We start from the raw sequence: 18,230 nt of genomic DNA, 5'->3' as shown, positions 1-18,230 counted from the left end.
CTAGCCCATACGTTGTAATTTTTTGACTAATAGCAGACCGCTATTTATTTTATTTTGATTTTAATTTTACATTGCTTGGAGTTGCAATTACTTTTAACAACCTAATGTGTTTTTCAGCGGACGCGTCGGGAAAAAGGAACAGAGCAGTGAAGCTCCAAAAAAGATTTATTCGGGAATATTCATGTTTTTTTATAATTTTTTTTTTCGCATTAAACAAGAGCTTCAATGGTCTGTTTCGGCGAAACGCGTAATGGTATTTAACCTAGTTCGACACTCGGTTTTTTTTCCCTTGAAAAGCCAATTGAGGGTACGAGTTGGTTAATTTACCATTTTCCGCTATGTAATTATTGTATTTTTGTATTGTTGCAATTTATATTTTCATTTTAATTTTTGCCTTTTACGTATTGGCATTTTTTCAGTCCATATATATTTTTTTATATGTTTTAACTTTTCATATATGTATATTTTTTTTCCCCGTCAACCTATTTTTTATGTGAGTTAACTTTTCACATATCACAACGGTCAGATTAATTTTTTCATGCATTAGCATGTCTTCCAACATTAATTTTGGCAGTCTTTTTCGCGAGTTTACAGTTTTTCCAGACAAAAATTTCTTATTAGTTTATATTTTAGTAATACAGCGTTGAAATATTTCGTGGAGCTACAGCCCCTGGTAACTTTTTAGCAAGATCGCTGCAATAATTCTACCTACTACTATTATTTCATATCTTTTTGCAGCATTATGCGCAAAAAATTTTTAAGACCAAATAGGTCTTTCGTCTAATTACTAGTTAGCTTTACAATTTCTTTTTCAATTATATATATATGTGTGATATACCAGCTTTTGTCAGGAATAAATAGATTGTTGAAGAATCATCAATGTAGTCGTAGCTTAAATTATCAGACGATAGTTTTAAAAAACAGGATCCATTTATTATATTTCAGGAGAAAAAAGCAATTACAAAAATCTGATCTCCAGAGTAAATAAAAAAGAACTACTAATAATATTTTGTATGAAGGTTTACTGCATTGTGACATTTAAGAAAAAGCCCCGATATTCCTTTTACGAGTCCTTTTATAGCCTCTGGAAAGGTGGAGCTTCCAAGAAATGACGTCAGCCAATCCAGTTCGCTTGAAATATCTCGAGAACATTCTATAACTGTACGTGTAGAAAAAGCGGGAAAAACAACTTGACTACAGGACTGTGGATTTAATTTCACGTACTTTCAAATAAGAGAACGTCGCCATTAAAAATGAAAAGAACATACAGTTAGAATTTTAAGTGTATTCTTGAGTATAGAATTTTATTATTACATATATATATATATATATACAGAATGCCCACTAAAATCTGGTACCACCTGTTTACCCGAACAGCTGCAGCTGTAGCCCTAAAAGTGGTGTCTAAGTATAATAAATTGGCTAAATGCACTACTAGGTGAGTAGCGTTCACCTATGTAGCAGACTATGCGAAGTTAGCATTCCTATCTCGAAAAAATATTGAAATAGGAGAAAAAAAGTTAATTATAAAGTTGTAGAACATCATCGATTTAGTACAAAAAGCACCTTCTGGACATAAACAGAACATTTTAAATGCACAATTTTTTGTTCGCGTCCCACATTGGAACATTACGAAATGATTTTAGGAAGAAGAAAACAACTAGTTATCACCAGATAGGGCTTTATTTTCGATGTTCAAACTTCTCTCCATCACCTGAAATAGAACTACATTCACCATAAAATAGAACTATTTCAAAATAATCATTTTTTGCAAATCGCTCCATAAACATGAACTTCAACATACAGCCCGAGGAGGTAGCTCTATCTCAGGTATCGCTGATAACTTTATCAGGTAAACAGGTATGACACTGCATACACTATTTGCATAATGTACAAATTTTGTACACCAAGCTCAAGTTGCATTGAGGCATTTTGTGACATGATTATGCACGATCTGCTTATTGTTTACTCAGTTTGTAAAGACAGTACTCAGCGGGGTTTGAATTAGAGTCCTCCTTATTGGTAATTACAAACAATACCACAGTACAACAATACGGGCTTGTTTTTCATCCAAAAGGCAATCTTTTCTCCTTTCGTTCAAGTTTCATGATGTCACAGTTTCGGAAATCACGAAAAACAAATATGCACTTTAGAGTTCTGTTTATAGCATTCATGTCCACAAGGTGTCTTTCCGTTCTAAATCGTTGATGCTGTACAACTTTACAATTCACATTTATCTCGTATCTCGTATTGTTTTTGAGATATGAGCGCTACCTCTGCTCTTCTCCACTAGGTGGCACATTTAGCTGTCTCATGTAGTAGGGCATTACGGCTTATAGCTGCAGCCATTTACATTTAAACGATTGGTACTGGACTCTAGTGGGAACCCTGTATATATGTTAAATATATGGGTGTGTGTGTATATATTATGTGGTATTTTAACTTCCGGTTGTCATAGTTAAGGGTGTTGTTATAGTTGAGGGCAGTTTTAGGGTTGCCATAAAATGGCAAGGGAAGCAGGGTTGCCACATATTGCCACAAATTGGCGATATGCCATGGACGGAGGGAGAACCTTCTGAAACGAATTCTTACAGGTTTAGCCCAGAATGTTATCAAACACAAGCCAAAAGCTATATAAACCTTGCGGGTCCGCAGTCGGCTTCGTCGAGAGGGCGAGTCAGTGTGCCTCGTCTAGCAAGTTGATAGTCAGTCATTGAGCGAGTGCCTCATCAAGTTTCGAGTTAGTCAGTCCGTGCGGAGTCTATTGAGTTGACTGCCGGGCAGTGAGTGTCGAGTAGGTCGTCAAGTGCATAGAAAGAGTCTCTTCGTGCAACACGGTTAGAGCATCGTCGAGAGAGTGTGTTAAGCTCCGGGAACAACCGAACCAAAGAGTTGGGAGCTGTGCTCTGTGCGTCGTCGAATGCATCGCGAGCTGTAGCGTGGAGAGTCTCGAGAGTACGTGGAGTTCCAAGAAGGACCGAGCAGAGTTGTCAGAAAATTGTGTACCAGGTGTATAGTAATGCAACTGCAAGTTGTATCACTGTCAAAATAGTTTTAAAAAGAATAAAATTTCTCTTCCCTAGTTCCATCTCATCAATCCTAGATGAAAATGCTTGTAATAGTTATTTATTAGAAAAAGCATTCATTATAAATATAGTGCATTACAGAAAGTTGGCCTTCCAGTTCTTTTTAACTTAGAATATAAAACATATTGTGGAAATTATTTTGTTTAATTGATAGATGGCGCTAGCGTTGCGTGTTAACGAGACGCGACGTGCCTTCTGAATTTCCATAGACTCTCCACCGGCAGTTCTATAGATGGATGTTGATACTTCGCACACTATTTGATTAGGAACACTTTGGTTCCTATTTTGATTTCGATTTTCGATTATGAAAGCATATAGATTTATTTGTCAACTGAACCACCATATTTTGATCTATGATCTGTAAATATTGTACATATTAAAAGTTACATTTAAAAAGTGATAGATGTCGATTTATAGATCTTAGAATATTTTGAATCAGCTGGTGCATTAGGCCGTCAAGAATTGGATTTAGCACGTTGCAAGTGTGCGAAGTCGGCAAAAAAGGTAAGGCTAAACTTTCTAATTTGTAGAGTAACTATGGCGGAAGAGTCTGTTGTTAAATTAAAATCGAAACGCAAAGTTATCAGGACCACCGTGTCCAAGATTCTAAAAAAAATCGAATCAGAGTTGAATAAAGAAGAAATTGATACAAGTACATTAGAAGAAAATTTAGATCAATTAATCACGAAATCAAAAGCTCTGAGTGAGTTAGATGCTCAGATAGAGCGTGACTTGAAATCAGAGGCAGAAGAGTTTGAAACAGAAATTCTATCTTGTATCGAATACGAAGAGAAAATTCAGTTATGGCAATTCAGAGCAAATAAAAAATTGAAAGAATTGAATAAAGTAACAAATTCGGATAATGAAAACTCTCTTAACGAAACTAATTCTAAAATCGAAAGCAATAAATGTACGCGTCTGCCAAAGTTAACCATCGCTAAATTCTATGGAGATTACACCCAGTGGACAAGTTTTTGGAACTCTTTCAATGTAGCAATCCATGATAATGAATCTTTAACAAAGATCGAAAAATTTAATTATTTAAAATCGTACTTATGCGGCAATGCTGCAAACGCGATAGAAGGTTTTTGCATTTCGGAACCAAATTACGATGAAGTTGTCGAAATACTTAAAAACAGGTTTGGCAGAAAAGATATAATTATAAACTCACACATGCAAAAACTCCTGAATCTTACCCCAGTAACCAAATCCAGTGACACTTTAAAACTTCGCAAACTTTGTGACACTATCGAAACTCAAATACGCAGCTTGAAATCATTAGAAGTTACACCGGATAAATACAGTTATATGTTGATTCCAGCCATAATGAAAACTCTGCCGTCTGATATAACCTTAGAATTCAATCGTAAAACGGATTCGTCATCCTTTTTTAATGTTGACGAATTATTGCACTTTGTTCGTTTAGAATTGGAAAGTCGCGAGAGAAGCCATCTTTTGCTCTCCACTCATAAATCAGAAAGCACTTCCTGTGTTTATAAAGAGAAGGGTGGGAAGGGGAGTATCGTCCATTCCACTTACCAGCTCTTGGCGCCGGTTAAAGAAAACAAAAATACTAATTGCTGTCTGTTTTGTAATACATCCAAACATGTTACTGAAGACTGTGAATCACTGACAGTTGATGAGAAGAGAAATTTATTACGTAAACATTCCCGATGTTACCTTTGCCTGAAATTAAACCACCGCCTAAAGCAGTGTCGAAGCGATCTCGTCTGCTCCAAGTGCAAAGGTCGACATAACCGTTCAATATGCTTTCGCGCTGAGAAAGAACGAAATGAAAAAAATAAAAGTATAGAAGATTCGCATGTTCTTTCAGCATTCTCACGCAGCAAAATTAAAACTATTTCACTTCAAACTTGTTGCGTAACACTTCGAACAACTACGCAGTCGGTTTTAATTAGAGCTCTACTGGATTCAGGTAGTATGCGTTCCTTCCTAAGAAAAGAAATCGCGGATAAATTGAAGCTTCCTGTTATTCGAACAGAGACTCTTTCGGTATTTACGTTTGGAAATAAAACACCCATTAGAAAAACATTTGACGTTGTTAAGATAAAATTACAGAACAAGGAAACACCGAATTTGAAAATCGAAATTGAAGCTCTAGTGACTGAACAAATTTCAAGTTCTGATTTACCACCTCCTAATCTGGATAGACACATTTTAGGCAAACAGTTAGAAGGTTTACAACTCGCAGATTCTTGGAATTGCAAAGAAAAAATTACTCTTTTGATAGGAGCTGATCATTATTATGATGTAATAACTGGGAAACTTAAGCGTTTAGACAAACATTTAGTAGCTGCTGAAACGTTATTCGGTTGGTCTCTGCTAGGTTACACTAAAGGTACAACACACACGTTCACAGCCTTTAATATCGTAGTTGAAGAAGATATAATATCTGATCAGATAAAGAAATTTTGGGAGCTTGAAAGTTTAGGTATAAAACCTGAAAATGAATTATCTGACCCATTAGACAATACCATAATGGAAAAATTCGAATCGGAAATTTTATACAAAAATTCTCGTTACAAGGTTAGGCTGCCATGGAAGTCTGATAGAAAATATGAGTTACATGACAATAAAGCGATTGCGCTGAAACGATTTGAGAAACTTGTAAAGCGATTTCAGAATAACCCTGAACTCTTTTATTCGTATCAAACAGTTCTACAAGATTATTTACAACAAAACATCATTGAACCAGTTCCAGACACTGTTGATAGTGAATCTCAAATCACATTTTATTTGCCTCACAGAGAAATCGTTCGTAGTGATCGAACTACTAGTAAACTACGTATCGTATTCGACGCGTCTTCACATGGACCTGGTGAAATCTCGTTAAATGACTGCTTACATATTGGTCCAAATTTGTATCCTGACATTCTTGAACTTCTGTTAGCCTTCAGGCTTCACCCTGTAGCATTTACAAGTGACATAAAGCAGGCTTTTCTTCAGATAGAAGTAGATGAGAAGGACAGAGATGTAAGGCGTTTTCTGTTTACTAAAAACCCATTCGATGATCCACAAAATTTTATAACTTATCGGTTCACACGTGTGTTATTTGGCGTAAATAGCAGTCCGTTTTTACTGGCTGCAACCATTAAATACCATTTGAAACAATATGAGAAAACCTACCCTGCCACTTGCGAATTTCTAAATGATCACATTTATGTAGATGACATCATTGGAGGACACCAAAACGTTGAACTTGCTTTCAATACCAGTTTAGAATGCGTCAGCATTTTTAGAGATGCTAGTATGATTCTACATAAATGGCACACCAATTCTCAAGAACTGCGCGAATTATGGATTAAAGAAGGTATTGAATCCGAGGAATCTAGTCATGTTTCGGAAGCTGGAAATCCTCCATTGAAAGTGTTAGGAGTCGCTTGGGACAACCAAGGTGACATAGTTTACTTTGATGTAAAAAATTTGATAACATTTCTATCAAAACAAGTTAATACTAAACGTTTTGTCCTACAAGCAATAGGACGAATTTTTGATCCTGTAGGTCTATTATCACCGTTTGTACTTAAGAGTCAAAATCATATTGCAGCAAATTTGGACACTTGCTTTAGATTGGGATGATGAACTACCAGAAAATTTATGTTCTGTTTGGAAAACATGGTGCAAAGAAGTTTCCAATTTGGACGAAATCGGTATTCCACGATATTATTTTTCTACAATCGGTAATAGTGATGTGGAAAGAATTGAACTGCATTGTTTTTCTGACGCTAGCAAAAGGGCATATGGTACAGTAGCGTATCTACGTATAATTTCTAGCAATGAACAAATATTTACGGTTTTTGTTGCTTCAAAGACTAGAGTAGCGCCTTTAAAACCGCTCACCTTACCTAGGTTGGAACTAATGGGAGCTCTTTTGTCAGCCAAATTAGGCACTAGCATCAATAAAATTTTGAAGTTACAACTTTCTTGTTTTTTCTGGACTGATTCGAAAATCACACTTTTCTGGATAAAAGACTGTGCAAAGAAATTTAAGCTTTTCGTTAAAAATCGTATTCAGGACATACAAAATTTGACATCCCCAGAAAATTGGCATTATTGCCCCGGTAAATGTAATCCCACTGATTTGGCTTCGAGAGGAGCTAAACTTCCAGATTTGAAAAACAATCCTATCTGGTTTCAAGGACCAGAATGGCTTAGAATGTCGTCTGAGTTGTGGCCTCGACAGAATGAAGAGAAACCTGTCACTGAAGAAGAATTAGAATACCGCAAAAATATTAATGATATTTATGAATTTGTATGCACGGCAGTTGAAGAAAGGGTAATAGACATCTCAAAATATAGTAATTTAAGAAAATTGTTGAGAATAACTGGTTGGATGAAACGATTCATTGGTAAAATTAGGAAAACAAACCATTTGACAGGTCCATTAACGACTGAAGAAATAGTAGATGCCGAAAATTATTGGATTCGATCTGAACAAGAACGTTTTTATCCCGAAGAAGTTGAGTCTCTGAAGAAAGCGAATAAAGTCGAAAAGAAATCAGCTTTATATCTTTTTAACCCATTTTTAGACCAGAACGGGATACTGAGAGCAGGTGGAAGATTAGAACATTCTAGTTTGTCACATGATGAAAAACATCCGGCAATTCTTTCAAGAGACTCCTGGCTAACAAATTTGATAGTAGAAAGTGCACATGTTAAAATGATGCATGGAGGAGTAGCAATGACCTTAGCTGAAATTTGAAGTCGCTTTTGGATCCCAAAAGGACGTCAATTTACCAAGAAAATAATAAACAAGTGTCTTATTTGTAAAAGATATTCATTGAAGTCTGCTGACCAGACCACTTCTCAACTTCCAGAAGACAGAATCAATGAGACACCACCATTCTACGTATCTGGCATAGATTTTGCTGGACCGATTTACGTAAAAAAAACATCGAAGGAAGTCAAAAAGCCTATGTAACATTATTTACATGCGCTATCACTAGAGCCATACATCTGGAACTTGTACCGAATCTCTCTACAGATTCTTTCTTGATGGCATTCAAAAGATTCACATCTAGGAGAGGCAATTGTCGAGTAATTTATTCGGACAACGCGAAAACTTTTAAAAAGGGAAAAAAAGAACTCGAAAATTTCTCTAAACTGTTGTCGAATGAGAAATTCCAAGATTTTCTGTCGAATGAAAGAATCAGTTGGAAGTTTATAATAGAACGAAGGGCTTGGTGGGGAGGCATCTACGAGAGATTAGTAAAATCAGTGAAAGAGTGCTTACGAAAAATTCTCGGTAAAGCTTTACTAACGTTTGAAGAATTGTCAACCGTTTTAGCACAAGTGGAAGCTGTTTTGAATTCTCGTCCTTTGACATATGTGTACAATGACCACAAGGAACCGTTGCCACTGAAGCCAGTCAATTTTTTGATTTTTGGAAACAAAGATTCTACATTACCTATCAACTTTAATTCCATTGTTAAAGATGGCTCTACCAAGTCCTCTCTGACTAAAAGATTTATCAAGATTTAATGGTTAGGCAATTGTGGACTAAATGGAAAAAACAATATTTGATGGATCTTCGGACAGCTCATCAATTAAAAAATCCTAACGTTTATGATGATCTAAAAGTTGATGATCTTGTATTAATTGAAGGCAACAATAAGTGCAAACTTTTGTGGAATTGTGGTAGAGTGATAAACGTTTTCGTGGTCGTGACAACAAAGTTCGTTCTTGTGAACTAAAAACTGCTGATGGAACAATAATAAAATGACCAGTTCAATTATTATATCCTTTAGAACTTTAAAAAATTTTTTATTGTTTAATAATATGAATATGATTTAATATGTTTTATGCAATTGTTTATTTTGATAATTTAGTTTCATATGATTAGATTAAGAATCGTTTAAATTTACTGAGTGTCAAATTATATTTGATGATAACATACCTTTTTTAGAATTTAGTATAGTGATTATAATTTGAATATATTTTCTATTCATTTAATATACTTATCAATTGTTTTATAATTATATGTTAAAATACTTATTGGTATAAATTTGATTGTTGTTAGATTGATGTGAACTCTTGACAGAGTTCAGGTGGGGAGTGTGTGGAAATTATTTTGATTAATTGATAGATGGCGCTAGCGTTGCGTGTTAACGAGACGCGACGTGCCTTCTGAATTTCCATAGACTCTCCACCGGCAGTTCTATAGATGGATGTTGATACTTCGCACACTATTTGATTAGGAACACTTTGGTTCCTATTTTGATTTCGATTTTCGATTATGAAAGCATATAGATTTATTTGTCAACTGAACCACCATGTTTTGATCTATGATCTGTAAATATTGTACATATTAAAAGTTACATTTAAAAAGTGATAGATGTCGATTTATAGATCTTAGAATATTTTGAATCACATATTGCATGGTAGCCATGGACATTGCTCAAAAAATGAATATATATAACAATAATAGGGTCCAGGGTGCTTAAAAAACGTGCAGTGTTAGAATTTATTGACTGCAGCATAGTTTATATTCTACGCTAAGAAGAATTAGAAAATAAGCTTGCTGTTATGCTTTGCATTTATGATGAATATTTTGTCTAAAAAAATAATTAGTTTAAGTATTTTCACATAGGAGTAAAGAACTAGAACTGGGGGGGGGAGCAGCTTTTTTATTTTTTCTAAGTTAAAAAAATGTCCCTTTAAAAACTGTCCATAATAGATTTTGTGTGAATAATAACAGCACAGTATTTTTGCACATTAAGATGTTTTCTATATTAACAATTAATGCATTCATATATTTTCTTTATTTGCAGAAATCGGGGGGAAAGAAAAATACAGTCCTCTGAATATTCTGGTGTAGAAATTGACAAAGGTGAGTTTAATGGCATGAAATAATATATATTTTTTAAAATGTTCTTTGTATTTCTTTGTTTAAATAATGAAATTTATTATCTGGATTTTTAAGAAAATATATTAAATGTTAGCATTTCAAGAACATATTGGTCTAATTCAAATAACATTTCTTAAACGATTAATTTTTCAGCTGTTCTGAACTTTATGGCAGATAGTAAAGCCAGGTGTTGCATTGTTAGGTTGGATTTGAATTACAGAAAAGATCACAAATTGCTGGGCAAGTTCTCTTCCATGGGTTGTTCTCAATTAAATTTAAGTTGGAGCTGGGCAAAATTGTTTCTTTTACCTCAAGTACCCAAGGTCAATAATTAGATATAAGGCTTGTCATGGTTCAGTTGATTATTCTTTGTAGTTCACGAAAGAAAGAGATGCTTTAATGCTTTATAAGTGGAGGGGAGTATCAGACAGTACACCACCTTTGTAAGATTGTGATTGGTGTGCAAACCCATGACCACATATCTGAAATGTATTAAAATACTTGTAGTATCAATTTCATATAAATGTCATTTCAGTTATTACACAATATAAATTTTCATCATTACAATAATTAATATTGATCTGATCGCAATTATGCATACAAAAATTCATGAAAACCCCAATTCTAGCAAATAATATATCATACCAGTCTAATTTCATATCAGCATAAAATATGTAACCATAAAATATCAAAATGGAAATAAAATATTCATTATTTAGCCCAATAAGCATATTCAACAAGAAATCTTGTCTCCATTAACTCACTGTAAAATAAAAGAAAAAAAATCTGATGTGTAAACCACATAACTTCCTTGTGGGGACTGTTAAATTATGCGCAATTTTTCCTGCCTTTCATTTAAACTTATTCCCTCGAATGTTAGAGATATATTTCTCATTCAATTAATTCAGTTCTCACTTCATGACAAGGCATAAAAACTCAATATCTATATTAAAAATTGAAAGATATAGAAAAACATAAAACACCAAATACAGTTAGAACTTTTTTTTTTTTTTTTTTTTTTAACAATTAAAATTACAGTTTCTGCACAAAAACAAGTAATTCGGCTAGGGGGCAGGAAACCAGATTTTTTAGTGCACAAAACTGAAGGTTTATTTTTGGTCTCACTTGGCAAAAATATACTGAAGGTGTAGAAACTGACTTAATTGTTGTGTATGCTATGCTGAGTCAATATATGAGCTAATTTAATAACTTAAATGATAATTCCAGAATGGATTAAGCATGATTTAATTCTGAATAAGAAAAGAAGATGTTACTTTGTTGTAGCGAAGCTTGTTTCTGTAGATTGACAACAAATCCACTATCCTGCTAAGTTTCAAATGTAAACAAATATGTCTGCTGTGGTTAAAAAAAAAAAAAAAAAAAAAAATTAGCTTACCTGAACAACTTAAATTGTTGATAATTCTGCAACTATAACTTGCAGGTTAGCTAAAGGCATAAAAACCTTAACCAGAAGATAAGAACAATATAATTTAATCATTTTTAAAGCAAAAAATACACAATTTACAAACATATAAGAATAAAGAAACTAAGCTCACTGAGCCGAAATTCAGTAGCAGTCAAAATGGATATTTTTGTTGAAATATGATACCCGAAATTTTTCATGATTACAATACTTCCTTTTTACTTCATATAAGGAAGTAAAAAGCATGTTAATTCTATATAACAACTAGCTGTACCCGCCCGGCGTTGCCCGTGCATTTAGAAAATGCAGATAAGTGAATAGCGCAGGAATAGTAGTGTAGGACATGTAGACTGTCTCTCTCTCTTCCCCCCCCCACAAGCTACAAAAAAGAAATGAATTGTAATTAATCGATTTAATGTATCGTCAAAACAGCAAACTAACGCTAGAATAAAGAAATCAATTGTTACAATCGAACGTTATTTGAAAACAAATAATAATATCAGTGAGTCAAAAAAACCGTGATTAATTAATTATAAATAATTTTTTTAAAATTTTTCTAATTCAAAAATCGAAAATCGGGCTTCGAGGTCTGGTGGCCAGCCCCTTTGTGCTTCCGTATAAAAAATTCCAGGTCCCTGCGTGCGATAGATTTGGCTGGAGAGCTCGGTCAGACAGACACATTACACTTGCTTTTATTATTATAGATAATAATGAAATGTAAATGATTATGTCACAATATTAAATGTTCACTCCTTCTTCTTAGTTCAATATAAAGTCTTTTAGAGTCACATAATAATAGCATATATAATTAGTTTGAATTTCAGTATATTTTTTCTGTAGAGATAATCAAGACAAGGCATCGACTTTGTTAAGCTTTTTGCCCAGCCAATACAGAATAATTATGAGTGCTAATGCCCAGCATTGCAACTTTGACAATTGTGGAGCACTCTTAGTGATAGATATGAGAGGATGATTTCTGGTTATTAGTTTAGTTCAATATGCGAGCCAAAAATCCAAGACTGAATTTTTTCAAACTCTATTTCAGTGTAAATATCTCCTTCCCAACTGTCGGCTGTGCCTGTTGAGATTTTGTTACATTTTGGCTTGCATAGCTCATAGGACACAAATTTCCTTCTCTGTGTTACGATAAACAAGTGCCAATGAAGCATCTGACTATATCACAAAGGGTTTTCGAAGCTTGGATGCAAAACAGATAAATAGCCTCCACTAAGAATTTTGGTACTTGCATATTAACATACCCACATTGGCATAATTTGGCGATATTTTACAGATTAAAAAGTAAATATATTTATCTGGTGCAAGTGTTGGTGGTTTTTGCAACATTTCTGAAAAGATTCCTGACTGTTGATATTTATTGTAAGTTATGAAACATTATTAACACATGAAAAGAAAAAATACTTTAGTAAATCATTACAACTTTAGAAAAGTTTTAATTATTAAGTAGGGACAACATGATACATTTAAAAAAATAAAGTACATCATCTCCAACTCTTTCTGTAATTTTTTTGTGTTATTGTTCTTTCCAAATACACAGTAATCTGTTTTTTCGTAAAAACAAATGGAGAATTGTAGAGACTTGGCATCACACAAACCTCTGTAACACTAGCTATGTACCAAATACGTCTCTTTGTTACTTTCTTTAGAGATTCTGCAACAAAATTCTGTATTACTGTAGAAGTTTTACTACAGTCTCTTCCATTGTTGACAAATTTTATAAGCACTTATTTTAAAATTAAGGCAAAGAATATCATGATTTCTGTGTAAAGACCAATGAAATTTAGAACACAACAAAATTAATGCATATGAAAATGGAGGCATTGCTTGCTTGAAAAATTGCTATGAGCATGGTTGCGTAAAGAATATTTATGCACATGGTTGCTAGAGTTTGACACACTTACATACGTAATTTTTTCATTTCTAGAAATGCTTTTTCATGAATTGCAATCCAGGGAAGTTGTTCACGAACTCCTTTTCTGGTTAATTTTTTGAGTGGAATATATTTTCTATAATAATTGCAGAGTTTTAGTAAACTTCTTAATTCATTTTTATTTTGTGGTCATAAAAGTTTCTTGATAGCTAGAATCTTCTCTGGATCTGTCTGACTTTTCTTTGATCCAGTATTATATTCTAAGTATCTGAGGTCTGGTGAATGAGAACATTCTAAATTAACCTTTTGAAGACGGGAGGGCCATTATAGTGGCCATAGAGACCTCTCTTTGAAAAGACGGGGTTGTCCACTTCAGTGGCCATGTCTTTCTCCCTATTTTCCAGGCTGAAAAGCGAGGTGAAATGTCAAATTTGATGTCCTTGGGGCTTAAACCACTTATCTCTTTCAAAGATCTTCCTTTTGCGACATAGATGCACCCCTCTGAGAATCCATTAAACTACACACAAGAATCTTTGTTGCAAATAGGAGGTGATTTCTTAAAGGAGAAAGCATTCGGTTCAAGATTCCCCGTCCTTTGGTAGCTTCTACTGCTACCAAATCCACGGCCTCAAAAGGTTAATAATGAAATAATTCTTCAATTTTAATAGTATAATTTCAAGGTGGCGTAAATGAGTCAGGTAATCATTTAGAAATACTGCTATATCATCAATGTAAGCCAGAATGAAATCACTATACTTTGCCAGAGCTCTGTTCATTACACGCTGAAAAGTCATGGGAGTAGTCGTTAATCAAATGGTGTAACATTGAAACAGTATTCAAGGTTATAGATTTTGAATGAAGTGAGTTCCTCATTCTGCTCTTCCATCTTATAACAACAAATGAAGACTAGTAATATTTGCTCTTCGAAATGGAGTATATCAAATCGTTTACATTATCCACTGGGAAATCATCTGTGTGGGAACAGCTTATTATCTGTAATCAATGCAGCATCTGATGCTTCCAACTTTCTTATGTACATATATGACTGGATATGTGATCTCAGCTTTACTTTGATTAATTGTAATCGTAAAAGTTCTTTGATTTGACTGTCATTTGAGCTTTAAATGACTCTGGAATTCTATATACATGTGATTTCTTCCATTCTGAATCAGATATTAACCTAACCTTGTGTTCTCCTATGGTAGCTACTCGAATTTTACTTGAGAATAGTTTAGGTTATTTGCATAATAATCTGTTCTTTCATTTTTCCTATTTAGAAATATTACACTATTCTTGTTTGACTTCTTCAATAAGATGAATGTATATTAAAATATTCAGCATAAGCTCATAGCTTATTTAGAGTGCTTAAAGAAGATTGCTCTATTTCTTTCTCTAATAGTATTTTCCGGTCTTGCAAATATTCTACACCAGATTGGGACATATTGGATGGTAAAAACTCCCAGGAAAGATGTTTTTAAAATTGCTAGAGATCCACAAACTTCTCTTCCAAACAGATTTTATTTTAAATCCAGGGGTAGGCACTTGCTTATTTAGCACTGGCCACTTATAAGGCCAGAAATGGTGGCCATTTTATTGTGGAGGCACCTGATAGGCGGCCACCATTGCCTCCTGTGAATGGGCAAACAGTTGTAACCTTTTATAGGATTCGAACCCGTGCCCTTCGGTATGGCAGTAGGCTCCCATTATATCATCTGAGCAGCAGAGTAGAGGTTTAAGACAACATTCCTGTAATGCAGTTTGGAACCACTCTTATAAGCAAATAATAAAAATGGAATTTGTTTGTCCTATCCACTTTTAGGACAGTGGTTCTCAGCTTGTTTTGCCCCATGCACCCCTTTCACCATTGCCAGAAGATCTTTTCCCTTTCCTTTCCATAATTAAAAAAATACATATATATTTTATTTAGATGTAGATTTTTTTAAAGTGGGTTTTATAAATTAAACAGCAAGAAGAATAGAAAATGTTGATAAATAACCAAAACTTGAATAAAAGTAGTTTTTGATATCCATAACGTAAAATACTTGACAGCTAAATAAAAGGTTGACTGCATTCTTCCCCCCCCCCTCAAAAGCAATCTCTCACAGTTTAGAGCTCCTGCTCTAGGGTCTTCTCACGGTATGTGATGCATAATAAGCATTCTATTGCAACCCCCTATTAAACTACTGCTAACTGCACAACTTGGGCATGAAAATCCTTGAGATGCTTCTATTCTTTTAAGAAATTCCTATGTTGATTACAGAAGTAAAGTTAGTTCCCTGATCATTTGCCAAAAACCCTGATCATCCCTGATCATTTTTGGTACTCCTAATTCTAGAAAATATTTGCAACAGTACTTCATACATATATCTGGCACCCAAGAAAGTCATAGGTTATAGGCCATCATGTATGCTGGTTCATAATGCATGACATATGTTTATGTCCTCGACTAATGGTATGTTGATAGCTCCAATAACATTTATATTCATGTCTTGGCATGAATATCAGTTGTGGTCTGCATACTGAAGTTATGGGTGCTTTGTCATTTATTCTTTTGGAAGAATTTTCGAATCCCGCGAACAGGCTGGCTGCATGGGTGTTTTCGTGGTTTTCTCCATGTGTAACATATATATGAGCCAGTTTCCCTTAGAAAGTCCTCCACGAAGGCATCCCTCCCCTTACGCAGATAGCCCTTGTGTGCTTTGCCATAATTAAATAAACCAAAACCTTTTGGAAGAATTCCTCAACTGATAGTTCTCACAAGATTTACAGAATTTTGTGATATCCTTACCTATGGATAACCAATGAAAGTTTAGTTTTTCTTAATTCCCAAGTGTACCTATCTTAATTTCTGAAAAAACTGATTCATGTGCTATGAAGAACTATATGGCATCTTTTCACTGTTAATACCATTTGGGACACCTTTTCTTATGAAACTTTGTAATATATCAAACCATCAGTTTAAAGAAAATGTTCTTTCTCGTTTGTTAAAATTGACCAGGCAAGTTTTACGTTATAAGGTATTTCTCCCGCCTTCTTCATGTGCCTTCGTAGTGTAGTGGTCTTTACGCTGGGCGCGTATTGCAAAATCCGTGGTTTGATTCCTGGCAAAGGTGTTTGCTCATTTTTCATCTCTCCAGCTTTTCCAATTAACCTAATGTCTCTAAGTGGCGCTTGAACTAAAAGGGTGTTGGTTGTCGATTCTCCACACCTAGGATTTGGCGATTGGGTCTCCTAAAAACCCCAGTCGCTCTTTAAAAGGGGGAGTATATAAGGTATTTCTCCCTCCTCCTTGGTATGCCTTCGTGGTGTGGTGGTATGCACACTGGGCACGTATTCTAGAGGTCCGCAGTTCGATTCCCCTCGAAAGCGTTGCTAATTTTTCATCTTGCCTGCTTCCAAAAATACCTAATGTTTCTACAGTGTCATCACATGCTCTCTTGTTTCCTCTGTTTTTTTAATTTTTCCCTTTCTGATTTTTCTAACCATGACATTGATTCATTAATTTCGTTGCTGTTTACTTTTATATTAGCTAATATAAGCCTGTTGTTTCAATTTTCTGTCGAAGGTTGTTTCTTCTAAATATAAATTCACTTAAATCATTGGTCATCTCTCGGTCTCTGCTTTCTTCATTTTCTATTTTTTATCAGCTTTCTCTGAATTGTTAAATGTTGTCAGAGTAAAGAGTTTTTCATCTACTTTCTCCATCATTTCTAGTATATTCTTCGGTATTAATCGTAGACCTTTCAGTTCATTTGTTATGGCTGTGACAACTTCTGTGAGTGTTTTTAATGTACTTTTTCTCCCCTTATTTATTGATATAAAATTTTTAATTAATTTTGCTCTTACTTCTGTCCCAAAAGCTGAGCTCAGAGTAATGAGTCTGTAAACTGTCATTTGCATTAGGGATATATTTTGGTCTTAGAACAGTAATCTGAATTCCACTATGTTCAGAGCATTCAACTTCCCTTCCATTCTTGATGATGGTAATAAATCTTGAGGGCTGAATGATCTCAGATACATCTATTTGTTTACAGTGGCCTCCAAAGTTGGAAGAATCCACTTTCACTGTTATTTCACCACTATTTCTCTCCTGGGGTTGACTAATTCTTTTTTGGTTGTTCATCCTCTACATGCAGTTTTGTGCAAAATGGCTTTTTTACATGTTAAAAAGTAAAAATTATTTATCAGGTGCAATTTGGTGGTTTTCATGACTTTGCAGCGGCAGTGCCAAACAGGCGATACGGACTTAAAAACTGTACAGAAAAGCGCCAATTGGCGAAACAGTAAACCCGTTTGACAAACCTACAGGCTGACGGGGAGAGAAGAATTTTCCCCGTCAGTCAAGTGGAACTACTTCAACAAATGTGTGCATCTCTGTTTTCGCCGAGATATGTGAACTTGTGTACTCGCATCTGTACTGTGCTCTGAACTTCTTAAGCCGTTATAATGTACCCGGCAACTGTTACTTTTCCTTATTAAATTTGATTATTAATTGTAACATGTCTATCTTAACTAAGATTTCGGCTTTCCTAGTTAATGTTAGGGATATTTTCGTATGCACGTGTTACTCACACGTACATCATTGGTGACCCTGTCCCTCGCTCCTTCTGTTTCGATCCCTGATGACTATCTGTCTCAATCTTTGTTAAAAAACTAAAAATATGCCTTATTTTGATGCCAATGCTCTTCCTTATGACTGATAAAGGCTCCACCCTATTTATTTCCCCCTCATTTTATCGTACGGATTACACGTGGTTTATCACACTTAAGGAGGATTTACAGGTATGTGGTCAAATTTTTTTAATTATCTGTGATTGGTCTTAATTACGTTTTTGTGATATGTTTTGCTCTAAAATTATAGTTTTAATTTAATTATTGATTGTTTAAAATTGATCTTTGGGTAATATTTGTGCTCACGCTTTTATTGAGATATTGAATGTCTTCATTATTTTATTCTAAATTGAT

At 34.5% G+C, this 18,230-nt stretch overlaps 1 protein-coding gene across 10 annotated transcripts in view; it reads left to right on the top strand.

The window, feature by feature from the left end:
- The window catches only part of narya (RING finger protein narya), a 213,841-nt gene that overhangs the window by 99,259 nt on the left and 96,352 nt on the right, over window positions 1–18,230 (top strand). For all 10 annotated transcript variants that reach the window (XM_085820189.1, XM_085820190.1, XM_085820192.1 and 7 more), the window contains one exon: window positions 9,878–9,936. In XM_085820189.1, the coding sequence (XP_085676315.1) occupies window positions 9,878–9,936 (59 nt within the window). The remainder of the gene's footprint in view (window positions 1–9,877; window positions 9,937–18,230) is intronic.

The sequence above is a fragment of the Stegodyphus dumicola genome, chromosome 7 (genome assembly GCF_044657685.1).
Source record: "Stegodyphus dumicola isolate Sdum_Otavi_A_Nest chromosome 7, ASM4465768v1".
Lineage (NCBI taxonomy): Eukaryota > Metazoa > Arthropoda > Arachnida > Araneae > Eresidae > Stegodyphus > Stegodyphus dumicola.
This window is presented reverse-complemented; position numbering and strand designations above follow the sequence as displayed.